Genomic DNA, 17663 nt, shown 5'->3' with positions numbered 1-17663 from the left:
TCACGTCCCCCTGCGTCCACTTCCTGACTGACTGAGCGCCGTACAGTGAGAGCAGAGCGGTGACGTCACCGCTGTGCTGCTTTCACTTTCACTTTGCGGCGCTGAGTCAGAGGAGGAAGCAGACTGCAGGGGACGCAATGTGAGTATGTGCTGTTTGTTTTTTTTACATTTTACGCTAGTAACCAGGGTAAACATCGGGTAACTAAGCGCGGCCCTGCGCTTAGTAACCCGATGTTTACCCTGGTTACCAGTGTAAAATATCGCTGGTATCGTTGCTTTTGCTTTCAAACACAACGATACACAGCGATCGGACGACCAAATAAAGTTCTGGACTTTATTCAGCGACCAGCGACATCACAGCAGGATCCTGATCGCTGCTGCGTGTCAAACGAAACGATATCGCTAGCCAGGACGCTGCAACGTCACGGATTGCTAGCGATATCGTTATAATGTCGTTTCGTGTGAAGGTACCTTTAGGTGCGGTTTGGGGACACAGGACTCCCAGGCTTCCCCTATGAGTGGGGGGGGGGGGGGGGGAGAATATAGGACCCCAAGCTTTCCCTATGAGTAGGGGTGAGGGGTGTGTGTGTGTGTGTGTGTGTGTGTGTATGTATGTGATATAGGACTTCCAAGCTTTCCCCATGAGGAGGGGGGAGATGCATGACTCCCAGGCTTTCCCTATGAGTGGGGGAGGAATATAGGACTTCCAAGCCTCCACTATGAGTAGGGGTTTGGGGATACAGGACTCCCAGGATTTCTCCACAGGTTTTGCAAGTGGCTGAATGGCTTTGCTAATGAATCACATAGAGATATGCCTGAGCTCAGCATTTCTAGGTTCTTTCTATGCTGGACTGAGAGACTGTGTGGGAGACCAGACAGATCTGCTGGAGTAAGCCTATGTTCACATGTCCATTAATGACTGTTAGAACAAATCCAGCAGAAATTCATTAGGAAAAAAGTTGTGCTGACGTTTTAGCCCATTATTTACTAACTAATCTCTAACAGATCTGTTTTTTGTAACATTGGAATCAATGTGCAACGGATGGGCTAATGTCGTCCATTTCTAATGGATCATTGCTGGACATATAAATGTAACCCAATATGGATTTGGTAGGGTCACCTAAAAAAAGGATTACAAATAACTAGTTTGTAAAACTTTTACAGCTAACGAACCTGATCAGTTAAAGTGGTTGTCTGGCGCAGCAGACGTTGCTCCTGCACATGACTACCGATCAAGAGTGCCTCCTGTCAGGCATTGTGCTCCTGTCCTATTTGCTAGATAACTGGTGAGAAATATGTTTCTTGCCCTATCGAAAACAGCCCAGCACATCATGTACCCGGCGTCTCCTTTCCGTAACAATTAAAGACCAGTGCAAATAGTCAGCGTCAGTAAGAGATGTCGCCATCAGCTCTTGTTATTGATTTCATAACCTTCCCTTCGGCTCTGGCGGAAACGAGCCGCTGCCCAGAACGTGATCCTCTTCCTGACCTGCTGAAGAAGCTTTTGGGGTAAGCAGGATAATTGGTTTCTTAATTGAAAAGCATTTTTCCCAATACAGTCGAGACACAACCTAATAAGAAAAAGAAAAATCTAGGATCAATACGATTCGCACCAATCCAGTATCTAGAACTGGGCTCGAGTAGGATCATCAGAGGCCATCAATTGGGAAAACACAAAATATTTATCTTGCGTATCTCTCCAACCTCAGGGTACGTATCCATCTAGTGAAGATGCAGCACATTTTCATCCATGGTAGGTAAGGCCAACAGTGGTTAATGGCAGGTGCCCAGCGCAGGGTCAGGGCTTTTACTAACAAACAGCTTAGACTGAACAGAAGGGGACTTTTCTCACCTGAGAAGTGGGAGCGGCTGAGTCTGGAAGATAAGCAAGTCATTACAATGACCCTGCAATGCAAAGACATATTCCCCTGAGTTATATCCAATGATGAAAAGGGGACAACCTGTGAAATGATCTTAGAAATATTCACTGAAGTCAGACCAGTAGCGATTTCTGGAATGGATTATGAGAAACATTCACAATGGCTTGGGTACTGATCAGACTGGACTAGTCCTGGTGTGTCATGTTCTCAGTAATCTCAAAGTGGTACCAAAAGGGGTTTGGTGTCATTCGGGTGATCGCACAGGTTGTGTCTGGCCGCATCAGCCAAATCTCCTCGCACAGTGATGAACAATGGTTGCATTTTGTCTGTTATTTTACCTGTGTGCATCGACTCTTGTCAATTCTGGTCTCATTTTATTTGTAATTCACCTCTAGCACTAGGAAAGCTTTTGGAGTGTACAAAATAAAATCTATATCTTTCTTCAGGACTGCATTCATACAGTGAATGCCAACGAAGTGTAATTTGTGGCACATTGGGCAGGTTTACTTGATCTCTTTTTGTTTTCAATGGGAGCCAATGGCTGTGCATTGGAAACTGTTGGAGGTATATACAACCCCTGGCAAAAATTATGTAATCACCGGCCTTGGAAGATGTTCATTCAGTTGTTTAATTTTGTAGAAAAAAAGCAGATCACAGACATGGCACAAAACTACAGTCATTTCAAATGATAACTTTCTGGCTTTAAGAAACACTAAAAGAAATCAAGAGCAAAAAATGTGGTAGTCAGTAATGTTTACTTTTTTTAACCAAGCATAGGGGAAAAATTATGGAATCACTCAGTTCTGAGGAAAAAATTATGAAATCATCCTGTAAATTTTCATATCCAAAAATAACACCTGAATCTAATTAGATTTGCTCTTTAGTCCGCATCTAAAAAGGAGGGATCACACCTCGGAGAGCTGTTGTACCAAGTGGACTGACATGAATCATGACTCCAACATGAGAGATGTCAATTGAAACAAAGGAGAGGATTATCAAACTCTTGAAAGAGGGAAAATCATTGCGCAATGTTGCAAAAGATGTTGGTTGTTCACAGTCAGCTGTGTCTAAAAACTGGAGCAAATACAAAGAACATGGGAAGGTTGTTAAAGGCAAATATACTGGTAGACCAAGGAAGACATCAAAGCGACAAGACCGGAAACATAAAGCAATATGTCTCCAAAACAGGAAATACACAAAAAAACAAATGAGGAACGAATGGGTGGAAACTGGAGTCAACTTCTGTGACCGAACTGTAAGAAACAGCCTTAAGGAAATTGGATTTACATACAGAAAAGCTAAATGAAAGCCAGCATTAACAAACACCTAAACAGAAAAAAACAAGGTTGCAATGGTCTAAGAAAAAGCAATCGTCGACTGTGGATGAAAGTCATATTCAGTGATCAATCGTGAATCTGTATTGGGCAAGGTGATGGCGCTGGAACTTTTGTTTGGTGCCGTTCCAATGAGATTTATAAAGATGACTGCCTGAAGAGAACATGCAAATTTCCACAGTCATTGATGATATGGGGCTGCATGTCAGGTAAAGGCACTGGGGAGATGGCTGTCATTACATCTTCCATAAATGCACAAGTTTATGTTGATATTTTGGACACTTTTCTTATCCCATCAATTGAAAGGATGTTTGGGGATGATGAAATCATTTTTCAAGATGATAATGCATCCTGCCATAGAGCAAAAACTGTGAAAACATTCCTTGAAAAAAGACACATAGGGTCAATGTCATGGCCTGAAAATAGTCCGGATCTCAATCCAATTGAAAATCTTTGGTGGAAGGTGAAGAAAATGGTCCATGACAAGGCTCCAACCTGCAAAGCTGATCTGGCAACAGCAATCAGAGAAAGTTGGAGCCAGATTGATGAAGAGTACTGTTTGACACTCATTAAGTCCATGCCTCAGAGACTGCAAGCTGTTATAAAAGCCAGAGGTGGTGCAACAAAATACTAGTGATGTTTTGGAGTGTTTTTTTGTTTGTTTTTCATGATTCCATAATTTTTTCCCTCAAAATTGAGTGATTCCATAATTTTTCCCCTATGCTTGGTTAAAAAAGTAACCATTACTGACTACCACATTTTTTGTTCTTGACATTTGAAATGACTTTAGTTTTGTGCCATGTCTGTAATCTGCTTTTTTTTCTACAAAATTAAACAACTGAATGAACATCCTCCAAGGCTGGTGATTACATAATTTGTGCCAGGGGTTGTAGATCAGCTAATACATCCTCACAAGTCTGTGCACAGAGCCCCTTGTGTGGGGTATAGAGAAACATCAACAGTCATTTTCTGCATACTAACCGTGTCTAAGGAGAGCAGGTCGTCCTTACTGCCACCAAACACCATCACTTCATGATCGCTCCCAGCACAGGCCGTGTGCCACAGTCTAGAAATCAATGAAACACTAATTAGTCATCAACCCTCTGCTGTAATGTCCAGATGCATCCTGTGGATATCAACATGCCCGCAAATTAACACCCAATTATTCCTAACAATCCCAAAACCCAAGGCAAATAATGCAGACTTATCACAGGAAGATCGTGTTTATAAGGGGTTACACAGGGTTAGGAGGACGAGTCACCTTGCTTCTGGAAACCTCACTTTTCACATTTTTGGAAAGCATCTGACATTATAGCTCAGCTCCATTGAAGTGATTGGGGCCGAATACAGCACAACAAAATCTGCAGGAGCGGCACAATTTATAGAATGCAACGCCATCTGGCACATTATGGGGTGTATGACCACCTTCACATGTGGTTATGGAGATTTAACCACATATAGTGGGATCAAGAAGAAAATATCTCCATTTTAGGGCAGGGTGGCTTGTGTCATGGATAACTAGGAGGAAACCTTTACATCCCATCCCATTCCCAGTTGTCAGCTGTACCATGAGTCAGAGATCTCTTCTATTAATGTGCACATTTGTTTATAACTTTTATGGTAGATATAGAGATCAGCAAAGTCTAATCTGTCTATCCAGGCATGGCTTCCAATTACCTTCTGGTCACCATGGACATGACATGTAATGACTGAGGCTTGCTTTAGGCTCATCTCTGAACCTTCAACCTGCAATCTTCAGTCTGGCTTCCATGTGTCCAACATTCTCCGTCCGAGTACAGATAATGATGTTTGGACCGGCTACAGGTCTCGTGACCCGCACTCTACATCCTCATGACCCGCACTCTACATCCTCATGATTGCCTATGAAGATACTTTCTGGACAGGAGACTGTGGCCAGTATGGATATTGTGGTCTGGACTTGAAGCGTGAAAGTGCCAATAAATGGAACTTGTCAGGTGATTCATACCGCCGGATCATAGGCAGAATTAATCCGCTATGGGCATCTATGTATTAACCTGGAAAGCTGCTGATCAGAAAACTTAGAGACAAGACATCCTTGTGGGAGCCCACCATCTTCCTCCCTCCTCTGGCTGGGATCAATAGACAGATCTCCTCTTGTTAATGTAGCCGAGTCAGGCTGAGTGAAACGAAGACAATCGGGACTAGTCCAGATGAATGGTCTCCTGTTCCCAGTTCCTATTTCAACAATGTGAGGGTTCCCTTTAGTACAATTTTTGTTTTTAATCAATTCTACCCAGGGAATAAACCTGGATTACAGTGTGCCTTTAGACGCGCTGTGCACACTGAACATCTGTGCATATTACTTGCCGATGTTGCAAGGTTGCATCTGCCCAGCATGTAGTTGCTTTCCTGTGGGCCCATATCAGACAAAACGGAAAAGCCAACCCAATGTTGAACTTTAGAGTATTAATAGTATTTTATTCGCACAATATCAGTTATTCTAGCCATGAATGGCATTCACTACATCTGATCACATACAGCACGTGCAATAAAGTGATCTCTAATGCTCAAGGGATCCTTTTTGTATAAATTTAAATTAACTAAAAACAGAGAAAAACAAGGTGTCACAGAAGTAAACTCTAGAACTCCTCTGGGATTGACAAAGCAGAAAAACAGGGACGTCACCGCTGTGCTCTGCTTTCACTTTACGGCCGGCATTCAGTCAGTGCGGGAAGCAGACGGCAAGGGACCTGACGGACACCGGAATGTGAGTATGTACTGTTTGTTTTTTTTTACATTTACGATGGTAACCAGAGTAAACATCGGGTTACTAAGCGCGGCCCTGTTTACCCTGGTTACCCGGGGACTTCGGCATCGTTGGTCGCTGGAGAGCTGTCTGTGTGACAGCTCCCCAGCGACCACACAACGACTTACCAACGATCACGGCCAGGTCGTATCGCTGGTCGTGATCGTTGGTAAATCGTTTTGTGTAACGGTACCCTTAGAGCAATAGTCCGGCTGACAATTAGAAGAATGAGGAGAACCCCATACACATTAGATGGTAGGCCGACATTGGCGATTTTGATATACTTTATGCCAAGTGCATGGGGGTCATTAGTGTGATAAGATCACCAAAGACCCCTAAGGAATGGCAAGGAACCCACCAAACACTTCCCTAGATCTCTGCTTCCTGGACACTTATAAATGCCACATGGGTGGTCAAGCATAATGGGAGCTGTTATCTGTAAGGATTACAGTGGAGTTTTGCCAGCCATACATACTGTATTATATGGCTGTCAGTTGAATGATTATTTGGCTTATTGCTACTTCAGCCAAGTGCTCGTGTTCTCACATGACATGTCTGGCGGCAGCTAATCTCCGGGAGAACATATGACCGGCAGGCCGAAATTGGACATGCCCAATTAACATCTCCCCATGATCAGTTGGGTGGTGCCCCATACACAGTTCACTGCAAATTGCAATTTACAGTAAATTTTATGGAGATTTCACACAACTGGTGCAAAGGGAAAGTGCATTACCATTGCTTCCCAACCAATCAGATGCCCACTCTCATTAACAGAGACCCTCTTATAAATGAAACAGACAATAGGATTAGTCGCTGTGGATAACGACTCCCTCTTTCCCCTGCACTACTTCTTCTAAATGTCTCCCATTGTGTATAATTACTCAAAATACTGTAGCCATATAAAAAATGGTAATGCAATTGGAGATAATGTATACTTACCGTATATATGAAGGTATAGTACATAGATTCTGGAAAGCCTTACCTTGGCTGATCTTTAGGGAGGTGCTTAAACTCTGTCCATACTTTGCTATGGAGGTTAAAAATCCATCCGTCGCCTAAAAAACAACACCCTTGGCATTGATTTTCTCTAATAGGTGGATTTACCTGAAACCCACATTATTACTCCATGATCACAGATACTACACATGTGTATCTGCCAGGAATCACTCACTTAGTGGTACACTCTCCGCACTAAGACCCCCGAAAAGGAACAACTGATCATCTCCCACTGGCGTTAAGGTATGCCAGGATCTTCCATGGGGGGTTTCTCCAGTAATTCGGATCCTAAAGTGAGCAGAATACATTAGATGAGTGAGAAGCAACAGTGCAACATGTTATAATCATATATGGTATAGGCATGTTCTGAGCATGTGCGGCCACACGGCACCATATCCCCTCCCTGGAAAACAGGGATTTTTGTGTACTCACCGTAAAATCCTTTTCTCCGAGCCACTCATTGGGGGACACAGGACCATAAGTGTATGCTGCTGCTGCTAGGAGGCTGACACTAAGTGAATATAACAAAATTCGCTCCTCCTCCTCTGCAGTATACACCTACCACTGGCTCCAGCCCAAACCAGTTCAGTGACAAAGCAGTAGGCGATCAAAATCATCAAATATGGATGCAACATATCAAACCAAAGAATAAACACAGCCATCAGGCCAACAGGGTGGGTGCTGTATCCCCCAATGAGTGGCTCGGAGAAAAGGATTTTACGGCGAGTACACCAAAAATCCATGTTTCTCCTTTGCCTCATTGGGGTACACAGGACCATGGGATGTCCCAAAGCAGTCCCTGGGTGGGAACCGACAAGACAGACAACCTCACGCACCAACAGCCCAAAGATGCGTTACCGCTGTCTGAAAGACCAGTCTTCCCAGACTCGCATCTGCTGATGGCTGAGTGTCAATGTTGTAGTGCTTCGAGAGGGTGTGCAGACTGGACCGCCGACACCTGGTGACAAATGGTCCAGGAAACATCCAACAAACGAATGAAGTGTGCCCTAATTCCAATGGAGTAGGCTTGCCTCTGACGCAGTAAGACTACTGAATAGTAAAGCGTATCCACCTGGCTATTGTGGATTTGGGCACGGCTAGTCTCTTCCTGTGACCCTCAGGAAGAACGAATAAGGCGTCTGTCTTGCGGAAGAACTCCGTTCGGGAGATGTAGAGATCTAGAGTATAGAGAGCCTTCTCAAAATGGCATATTGGTGCCGGTCAAAAACGAGGGCAGGACAATGTCCTCGTTACGTAAAAAGGAAGAGACTACCTTGGGTAAAAAAGGACCGGAACGGTTGGAGAACTGCCTTGTTCTGGTGAATAAATGAGAAAAGGAACTCAACTGGAAGAGCGGCTAGCTCCGATCTGCGCCTGATCGAAGTTGCAACCAGGACGACGACCTTCCAAGAAAGGAGAGTCAGATAGACATCCTGCAGCTGCTCAAACGGAGCCTCCTGCAGAATGCCCAGGACGAAGATAGGGTCCCCGACTTCCAAAGGCCCTCTGTAGGGGGGTACCACGCGGGAGGCCCCCGGAAAGAAAGTCTACACCTGTACCTTAGAAACAGGCGCTGAAGCAAAACCGATAAGGTCAGAAGGGGGAAAGCAGGGGGAGAACAACGGCGATCCCTGCACACTGCGAAAAAAGCTTTTCCAGTGTGGTGAAAAATGCACTCCGATAAATGCGCCCCGATGCAGGTTTCCAAGCGAGAAACAGAGGAAACCACCCTCCGAGAGAACCCCACTCGGGTTAGGACAAGTGATGAGCGAGTATACTCGTTGCTCAGGTTTTCCCGAGCACGCTTGGGTAGTCTCCGAGTATTTGTTAGTGCTCAGAGATTTAGTTTTCCTCGTCTCAGCTGCAGGATTTACGGCTGCCAGACAAGCTGAATACATGTGAGGAATGCCTGTTTGTTAGGGAATTCCCACATGTATTCAGGTTGTCCAGCAGCTGTAAATCATGCAGCTGAGGAAACGAAAACTAAATCTCCGAGCACTAACAAATACTCGGAGATCACCCAAGCATGCTCGGGGAGACCCGAGCAATAATGCTATTCGCTCATCACTAGTTAGGACCCAGGATTCAAAGGCCAGGCCAGTGGTAGATTGGGCCGTGGAAGAGCCATTCTGGACAATCCAGTGGCCGCCAGGGGGTGTTGACAACGTGCTGAGCCAACTCCGCGTACCATGACCGGCGAGGCCAGTGCAGAGAGACAAGGATAGCCGGAATCCCAGTCGCCTTCATCGTCCCGATGACTCTCGGAAGTAACAGAGGACGAATCTGATGCCACGAACGGAAGGTGTATCTGCCCCAATGACCTCTGGATCCTGGAGCCAGCTATGAGCCCGGGTACTGTGGCGTTTAGCCATGATGCAGTCAGGTCCCCATGTGGAATCCCCCAGCGATAACAAATCTGATGGAACACCTCCGGAGGAAGTGACCACTCTCCCGAGACAAGACCCCGACAGCTGAGAAAGTCTGGTGCCCAGCTTCCCACTTTAGGGATGTGAATCGCTGAGATGACAGAGTGTGACACCTCACGCCTTGCCACCCTGCTGCGCATGGTTCCGTGATCATTGATATAATCGGATGGGCTGACACACCAGGGGTGATGGAACTGCCTCAGGGACAACCGTGTCGCCCGGATCTCCAAGCCGTTGCAAAAAGGGGCAACTCTCGATGTGTCCAGTGCCCCTGGGCAGTGAGATCGGAGACAAGCAGCATAGACGGTGGAAAGAGAATGGATTCCTGTCCCAGTCGATAGTGAGGCAAAGGGCGACAAGGAGACCGAGTCCTCTGCTGAAGGGCTTTGACTCTGTCTTGCCGAAAAATCACCAACCCTCGGGAGGTGTGTAGGGTCATACCTAAAAGGGACAGGGAAAGATTTGCTTATGTCTATCCACCAACCCAGATGGGAAGAGTGTCCAAAGGGATATGGACGCCTTCTCGAAGGCTTGGAAAGACTGCCCCTTGATCAGGAGTACACTAGGCATGACAGGGCAACCCCTCCCCGAGAGTGCAGAATGAATATGACAACCGTCATGACCCTTGTGAATGCCCTGGGATCGGCGGTAAGGCCGAAGGGCAAAGCCTTAAATTGGAAATGATCCTCTTGGACGGTGAGATGCAGGAACCTTCGAGAGTCAGAAAGATCGAGATATGAAGGTAAGCATCCCATATGTCGATGGATGCTAGTAAACTCCCTCTTCTACGTTGAATAGCTTCAGGTCCAGGATGGGCCAAACCGCTCCATCCTTCTTTCTCCAGGGACGAACTGTGCTGTAGACTGGGAGGAAACACTGTCTTGAATGAAAGACACCAGGAGACTGGCTCATTCCTCACGATGGAGAGCCAGATATGATAAGACAGGAATAGATGTCCGCCTACGAAAGGACTGGAAACGTTCCTGTTGAAGAAAAAGGATGCCTAGACTTTTGCTAGGGAGGGAATTTTGTTTTCTCCTGTAGCATCCTAGATAAGCTAATACGCCTTCTTGCCGAATAAGAACCCGGTCTGGTCAGGGCAGAGACGTGAGGGACTTTTTTTTTTTTTTTGACGCAGCGTCTGGTCGCCATCCCTGAACCACAGTGTCCATCGAAAGGTGATGGCAATTGCGGCTGTAAGCACAGCATAGAGCAGAGTGTAGGGACGTATACAAGAGATATTCCCTGGCCAAGGAGATCTGCTTGGATAGTTCTGCTGTCAAGAGTCTTGTATGGTCCTGCTCAGGGTATTGGTCCAAGAGACCATAGCATTAGATACCCACACAGTGGCAAGAAAGGGAGGAGTGCAAAACCCGAAGCCAGGAAAAAAAAACTAATGGCCCGGGTTGTCTATCTGCCGATTTGTGGGGGCTTTAATTGAGAAACCATCTGACAATGACCGAAGGGATTTTGGGGTCAAGCGGTGACAGGCGGATCAACTAGAGGGGATTCATCCCATTTCTTCTGCAATCAGGGGATGATTTCTGTGGCGGGCAGGAGCGTTACCCTAGGGAGGGGAACACCACGGGGGAGTGCGCTCAGTCAGACACATTCGGAGGAACTCTGAGAAAGAATCCCACAGACATTTGTAAGTCATGATTGTGCTGGAAGCTGCTCTTGGAATGCGCACCATGTGTAGGGCCCAGGCACCCTGTGCACATAAATCTGCCATGACACCGATGCTGTCCCATACAAGGCCCATTTTTCACTCCCATGTATGACAAGGGCTCGTACTGAAAATCTGCTGCAGGGGCTCACCGCCGACCTGGATTCTCTTGCCAGCGGTGCATGTCCCGGCATGGCGCTGCCGCGGATGACTGGGCTTCAGTGTTGTTGCAATGTGGACGGTGCTGGGAACCCTCCATCCACCATCCCGTTGTCCGCGAGGTGGAGAGGGACCGTCCGCCTCTTTCCATTGCCGCTGTTCGTCAGTGGTGATGCAGTGGGGGCCGCACGGTCGCCATAAGTGCCTCTGAATATCCTAGGGGTTGACTGCCTTAGGATGGAGCAGGGCTGTTGGTCCAGCAGAATTAAGCCTGGCTCAGAAGAGGGTAAATGGAGGCGACACTCCATGTTCTCGTCCGTTGATGGTGTGGGGAGATCGGAACCCTGAAGGGATCCTTCGCCCCTGTAATCCATTAAAAGGAATACAAATTGAAAAGTAAAAATTTAAAAATTGAAAATAATAAATTATGGTCTGAATAGCAGACCCATGTGCTTCTTACAGACACTAAGCAATAACTAGTTCGGGCTGGAGCCAGTGGTAGGTGTATACTGCAGAGGAGTATCCATCCAGATGTGTCCGGATAGCAGAATTCCAAGCAGCGGAAGTTCACCGACCTCCATAATGGGACACCCAAGTGATGGGTGTCTCAATATGGAAACTGCTGGTGGTGCGCCATCTTCTTGCGCGGTACCACCAGCGGACCAGCGGAACACCGTCGCATCACACACACTGTTTACGCCGTACACACCACATACACAAACTGTATATGCCGTACACACCACACACACAACCTCCTGCGTGGTTCCACCAGCGGAACACCGTCGCACAACACACACTGTTTACGCCGTACGCACCACACACACACACACACACACACACACACACACACTGTATATGCCGTATGCACCACACACACTGTATACGCCGTACGCAGCCTCCTGCGCGGTACCACCAGCGGAATAGAGTGGAACACCGTTGCGAACACGCCGCTGCTGGGATCAGCCGAATGATTCACTGACCGCCGTTATCTTTGTACAGGAGGAGCGCATGTGCAGTTTTAAGGTGACCGCCGCTATCTATCTGCACAAAGATGGTGGCGGTCTGATTTACGGCGCCTGCGCGAATTCCGCGCAGGCGCAGTGAATCATTCGGCTGATCCCGGTGGCAGATACGCGATGTGACATGAGGGAAGAAGACAGAACAGTGGTGGAGAGAGAGAGCAGACAAGGGGGAGAGCACATGGGGTACACAGGTCACATAAGAGATGGCATGAGAGGAGAAGACAGCAGATGGGGAGAGAGAAAGCGCACAGGAGTGAGAGACAGAGCACAGGGGGAGACAGCTCAAACGGGACAACACATGAGGGGAGAACACAGCACAGGAAGGAGAAAGACAGCTAACAAGGGGGATAGCACATGGGGTAGACAGGTCAAAGAAGAGAGGACAGACGGGAGAAGTCATCACATGGGGAAAGAGAGAGTGGATAGGTGGGTGAGCACATAGGGGGAGAGATTCTCAATGCTGCAAAGCCTGCCCCCATTGTGACATTACCGCCCTCCCGATGCGATAGCCTCATGCCTCCATCTAGTTTTGTTATATTCACTTAGTGTCAGCCTCCTAGCAGCAGCAGCATACACTCATGGTCCTGAGTCCCCCAATGTGGCGAAGGAGAAAAATGATTACATCCTCGTATATAAATAACATTTTAGAACAAACTTTCCAGAATGAATATGAAAATAATATTTCTAGCCATTATATTACTTGTATTCAGCATTTTTCATCGGTTTCTCTCTAACTTCTGAGCTGATTGGTGGAGACTAGTTACTATGATGTGTCCCATACACAGCAGTGTATGGGTGTGACCTGAGCGTAAGTGTGAACGGCGGTAAGGGTACCGTCACACATTGAAATTTTCATCGCTGCGACGGCACGATTCGTGACGTCGCAGCGTCGTATAATCATCGCTCCAGCGTCGTAGACTGCGGTCACACGTTGCAATCACGGCGCTGGAGCGATGCCGAAGTCCCCGGGTAACCAGGGTAAACATCGGGTAACTAAGCGCAGGGCCGCTGCGCTCTGCTCTCACTTTCCGGCCGGCACTCAGAGCAGGAAGCAGACGGCAAGGGACCTGAAGGACACCGACGGGTGAGTATGTACTGTTTGTTTTTTTACGTTTACGCTGGTAACCAGGGTAAACATCGGGTTACTAAGCGCGGCCCTGCGCTTAGTTACCCGATGTTTACCCTGGTTACAAGCGAAGACATCGCTGGATCGCTGTCACACACAACGATCCAGCGATGTCAGCGGGTGATCAAGCGACGAAAGAAAGTTCCAAACGATCTGCTACGACGTACGATTCTCAGCAGGGTGTCTGATCGCAGTAGCGTGTCAGACACTGCGATATCGTAACGATATCGCTAGAACGTCACGAATCGTAACGTCGTAGCGATGGAAATTTCAATGTGTGACGGTACCCTAAGTGTGTGACTTGTGATTCAGTGAAGAGGTATTTGGAAGGCCTTTAACAAATACCTGTGTGAATTGGAGTGAGTTGCTGAATTGGGAGTAGCTATATTCATAAGGAGTTAACTTAGGGTGGGGGCTCATAATTAAGGGGATATAAGGGGCAGCTGTTTGGGGCTCAAGTCCTTTTTGGAAGTGCATCTGAACAGCAAGGTGGATTGCTGTTGAGGGGAGATAGAGAGAAAAAAAAAAAAATCTATAAATCTTCAGCACAGCGAGTGTGAGCGAGCTGAGTGTGACCTGAGTGTAAGTGTGAACGGCGGTAAGTGTGTGACTTGTGATTCAGTGACTTTGGAATCAGGGAGTTTCCAAGGGAGGAATTGCTTCTGTTTTTTTATTTTTTAGGTTTAATTAATACTTTGTATTTATTTTTAATTAACGTTTCTGTGTGGTGCAATCCCCATTAGGAAATGTGCTCCACAATTGTTAATGCCATCCAGTGTACATCTTGCCACATGTATGCAGTCCTTGACCAGCCGGTCGAGGGTGCATACTGCTGTGCGAGATATGAGCACATTGTGCATTTGGAAACCCAGATACTGGATCTAAATGTGCAGCTGGCAACACTGAGATCCATAGACAATATGGAGAGGAGTCTTCTGCTCACAGAGCAGACGCTCAATGGGATAGATGAGGAAGGGGATGGTAGGATGGAGTTGCAGGACAGTGTGGCAGTTAGCTGGGTGACAGATAGAAGGCGGGGTAGAGGGAAGAGTGCCAGGGAGGCTAGTCCTGATCTGGCACACCCCAATAAGTTTGCTAAGTTGGCAGATGAGGGGGGTGCCAGTACAGGGGTAGCACTGCTGCAGCCAGGCATGTCCTCTGAAAGCCGGAGGAGTGACTGCTCCAGTAAGGAGGGAAATAGGAGAGCAGGGCAGGCCAGACAGGTGCTGGTAGTGGGGGACTCAATTATTAGGGGAACAGATAGGGCAATCTGTCACAAAGACAGGGATCGTCGGACGGTGTGCTGCCTACCTGGCGCTCGAGTCCGACACATCGCTGATCGGGTGCACAGATTACTGGGAGGGGCTGGTGAGGACCCAGCGGTCATGGTGCACATTGGCACAAATGACAAAGTTAGAGGTAGGTGGAAGGTCCTTAAAGATGATTTCAGGGAATTAGGCTGCAAGCTGAAAGCAAGGACCTCCAACGTGGTATTTTCCGAAATACTGCCTGTACCACGTGCCACGCCAGAGAGGCAACGGGAGATTAGGGAGGTTAATAAGTGGCTCAAGAATTGGTGTAGGAAGGAGGGGTTTGGGTTCCTGCAGAACTGGGCCGACTTCTCAGTTGGCTACAGGCTCTACGCTAGGGACGGGCTGCACCTCAATGGGGAAGGGGCAGCTGTGTTGGGGGAGAAAATGGTTAGAAGGTTGGAGGAGTGTTTAAACTAGGGATTGGGGGGGAGGGTATTCATTTTATAGGAGGGGAAGATAGTGCAGATAGAGACCTGGGCACAAATAAGGAAGTTGGGGGTGGCGGTGGCATGGGGGGTGGGGTTAGAACAGTTAGTAATTTAAGAAAGAATAGAGGTACAGAGAGTAACATCAAGTGCATGTATACTAATGCCAGAAGCCTCGCCAACAAAATGGATGAATTAGAACTAATGTTGTTGGAGCATAATTATGACATGGTGGGGATATCTGAGACGTGGCTGGATGAGAGCCATGACTGGGCTGTTAACTTGCAGGGCTATAGCCTTTTCAGAAATGACCGTAGAGATAAGCGAGGGGGTGGGGTGTGTCTGTATGTAAAATCGACCTTAAAACCCATCCTGCGTGATAATATAGGTGAATCTAATGAAAATGTAGAGTCTCTGTGGGTGGAGATAAGGGGAGGGGGAAAAAATAAATTACTGATAGGGGTTTGTTATAAATCTCCAAAACTAATGGAAGCAATGGAGAATATCCTCGTAAAGCAAATAGATGAAGCTGCGACTCAAGGAGAAGTCATTATTATGGGGGACTTCAACTACCCTGAAAGAGATTGGGGAACAGAAACCTGCAGTTCCAGCAAAGGTAATCGGTTTTTGACAACTATGAGAGACAATTACCTTTCACAACTGGTTCAGGACCCAACAAGGAGGGGGGCACTGCTAGACCTAATATTAACCAACAGGCCAGACCGCATATCAAATATAAGGGTTGGGGGTCACTTGGGGAATAGTGATCACAAAATAATAAGTTTTCATGTAACCTTTAATAAGATGGGTAGTAGGGGGGTGACAAGGACACTAAACTTCAGGAGGGCAAATTTCCAACGGATGAGAGAGGATCTTGGTGCAATTAACTGGGACGATATCCTGAGACACAAAAATACACAAAGAAAATGGGAGACATTTATTAGCATCCTGGATAGGACCTGTGCACAGTATATACCGTATGGGAATAAACATACTAGAAATAGGAGGAAACCAATATGGCTAAATAGAGCTGTAAGGGGCGCAATAAGGGACAAAAAGAAAGCATTTAGAGAATTAAAGGAAGTAGGTAGTGAGGAGGCATTAAATAAATACAGAAAATTAAATACATTCTGTAAAAAGCAAATCAAGGCAGCAAAGATTGAGACCGAGAGACTCATTGCCAGAGAGAGTAAAAATAATCCCAAAATATTCTTTAACTATATAAATAGTAAGAAACTAAAAAATGACAGTGTTGGCCCCCTTAAAAATAGTCTGGGTGAAATGGTGGATGAGGATGAGGAAAAAGCCAATATGCTAAATGACTTTTTTTCATCAGTATTTACAAAAGAAAATCCCATGGCAGACAAAATGACTAGTGATAAAAATTCCCCATTAAATGTCACCTGCTTAACCCAGCAGGAAGTACAGCGGCGTCTAAAAATAACTAAAATTGACAAATCTCCGGGCCCGGATGGGATACACCCCCGAGTACTGCAGGAATTAAGTACAGTCATTGATAGACCATTATTTTTAATCTTTAAAGACTCCATAATAACAGGGTCTGTACCACAGGACTGGCGTATAGCAAATGTGGTGCCAATATTCAAAAAAGGGGCAAAAACTGAACTCGGTAATTATAGGCCAGTAAGTTTAACCTCTACTGTGGGTAAAATCCTGGAGGGCATTCTAAGGGATGCTATGCTGGAGTATCTGAAGAGGAATAACCTCATGACCCAGTATCAGCACGGGTTTACTAGGGACCGTTCATGTCAGACTAATTTGATCAGCTTCTATGAAGAGGTAAGTTCAGGACTGGACCAAGGGAACCCAGTGGACGTAGTATATATGGACTTTTCCAAAGCTTTTGATACGGTGCCACACAAAAGGTTGTTACATAAAATGAGAGTAATGGGGATAGGGGAAAATATGTGTAAGTGGGTTGAGAGCTGGCTCAGGGATAGGAAACAAAGGGTGGTTATTAATGGAGCACACTCGGACTGGGTCACGGTTAGCAGTGGGGTACCACAGGGGTCAGTATTGGGCCCTCTTCTTTTTAACATATTTATTAATGACCTTGTAGGGGGCATTCAGAGTAGAATTTCAATATTTGCAGATGACACTAAACTCTGCAGGGTAATCAATACAGGGGAGGACAATTTTATATTACAGGATGATTTATGTAAACTAGAAGCTTGGGCTGATAAATGGCAAATGAGCTTTAATGGGGATAAATGTAAGGTCATGCACTTGGGTAGAAGTAATAAGATGTATAACTATGTGCTTAATTCTAAAACTCTGGGCAAAACCGTCAATGAAAAAGACCTGGGTGTATGGGTGGATGACAAACTCATATTCAGTGGCCAGTGTCAGGCAGCTGCTACAAAGGCAAATAAAATAATGGGATGTATTAAAAGAGGCATAGATGCTCATGAGGAGAACATAATTTTACCTCTATACAAGTCACTAGTTCGACCACACTTAGAATACTGTGCACAGTTCTGGTCTCCGGTGTATAAGAAAGACATAGC

General features: G+C 46.4%; 1 protein-coding gene across 4 annotated transcripts in view; it reads right to left on the bottom strand.

Moving 5' to 3' along the window:
* Positions 1-573: 573 nt before the first annotated feature.
* Positions 574-17663, bottom strand: part of KLHDC1 (kelch domain containing 1) — a 34840-nt gene continuing 17750 nt past the window's right edge. For 2 of the 4 annotated variants that reach the window (XM_077267319.1, XM_077267317.1), the window contains 5 exons: positions 7174-7286; positions 6985-7057; positions 4196-4280; positions 1853-1905; positions 574-1571 (listed from right to left, as the gene is read on the bottom strand). In XM_077267319.1, the coding sequence (XP_077123434.1) occupies positions 1406-1571; positions 1853-1905; positions 4196-4280; positions 6985-7057; positions 7174-7286 (490 nt within the window). In that variant the 3' untranslated portion in view covers positions 574-1405. The remainder of the gene's footprint in view (positions 1572-1852; positions 1906-4195; positions 4281-6984; positions 7058-7173; positions 7287-17663) is intronic. The other 2 variants (XM_077267316.1, XM_077267320.1) reach the window with 2 other exon arrangements.

This window comes from Ranitomeya variabilis, chromosome 1 (genome assembly GCF_051348905.1).
Source record: "Ranitomeya variabilis isolate aRanVar5 chromosome 1, aRanVar5.hap1, whole genome shotgun sequence".
NCBI classification, from domain to species: Eukaryota; Metazoa; Chordata; class Amphibia; order Anura; family Dendrobatidae; genus Ranitomeya; species Ranitomeya variabilis.
The sequence above is the reverse complement of the archived record's forward strand: the minus strand, read 5'-3'. Positions and strand labels throughout refer to the sequence as shown.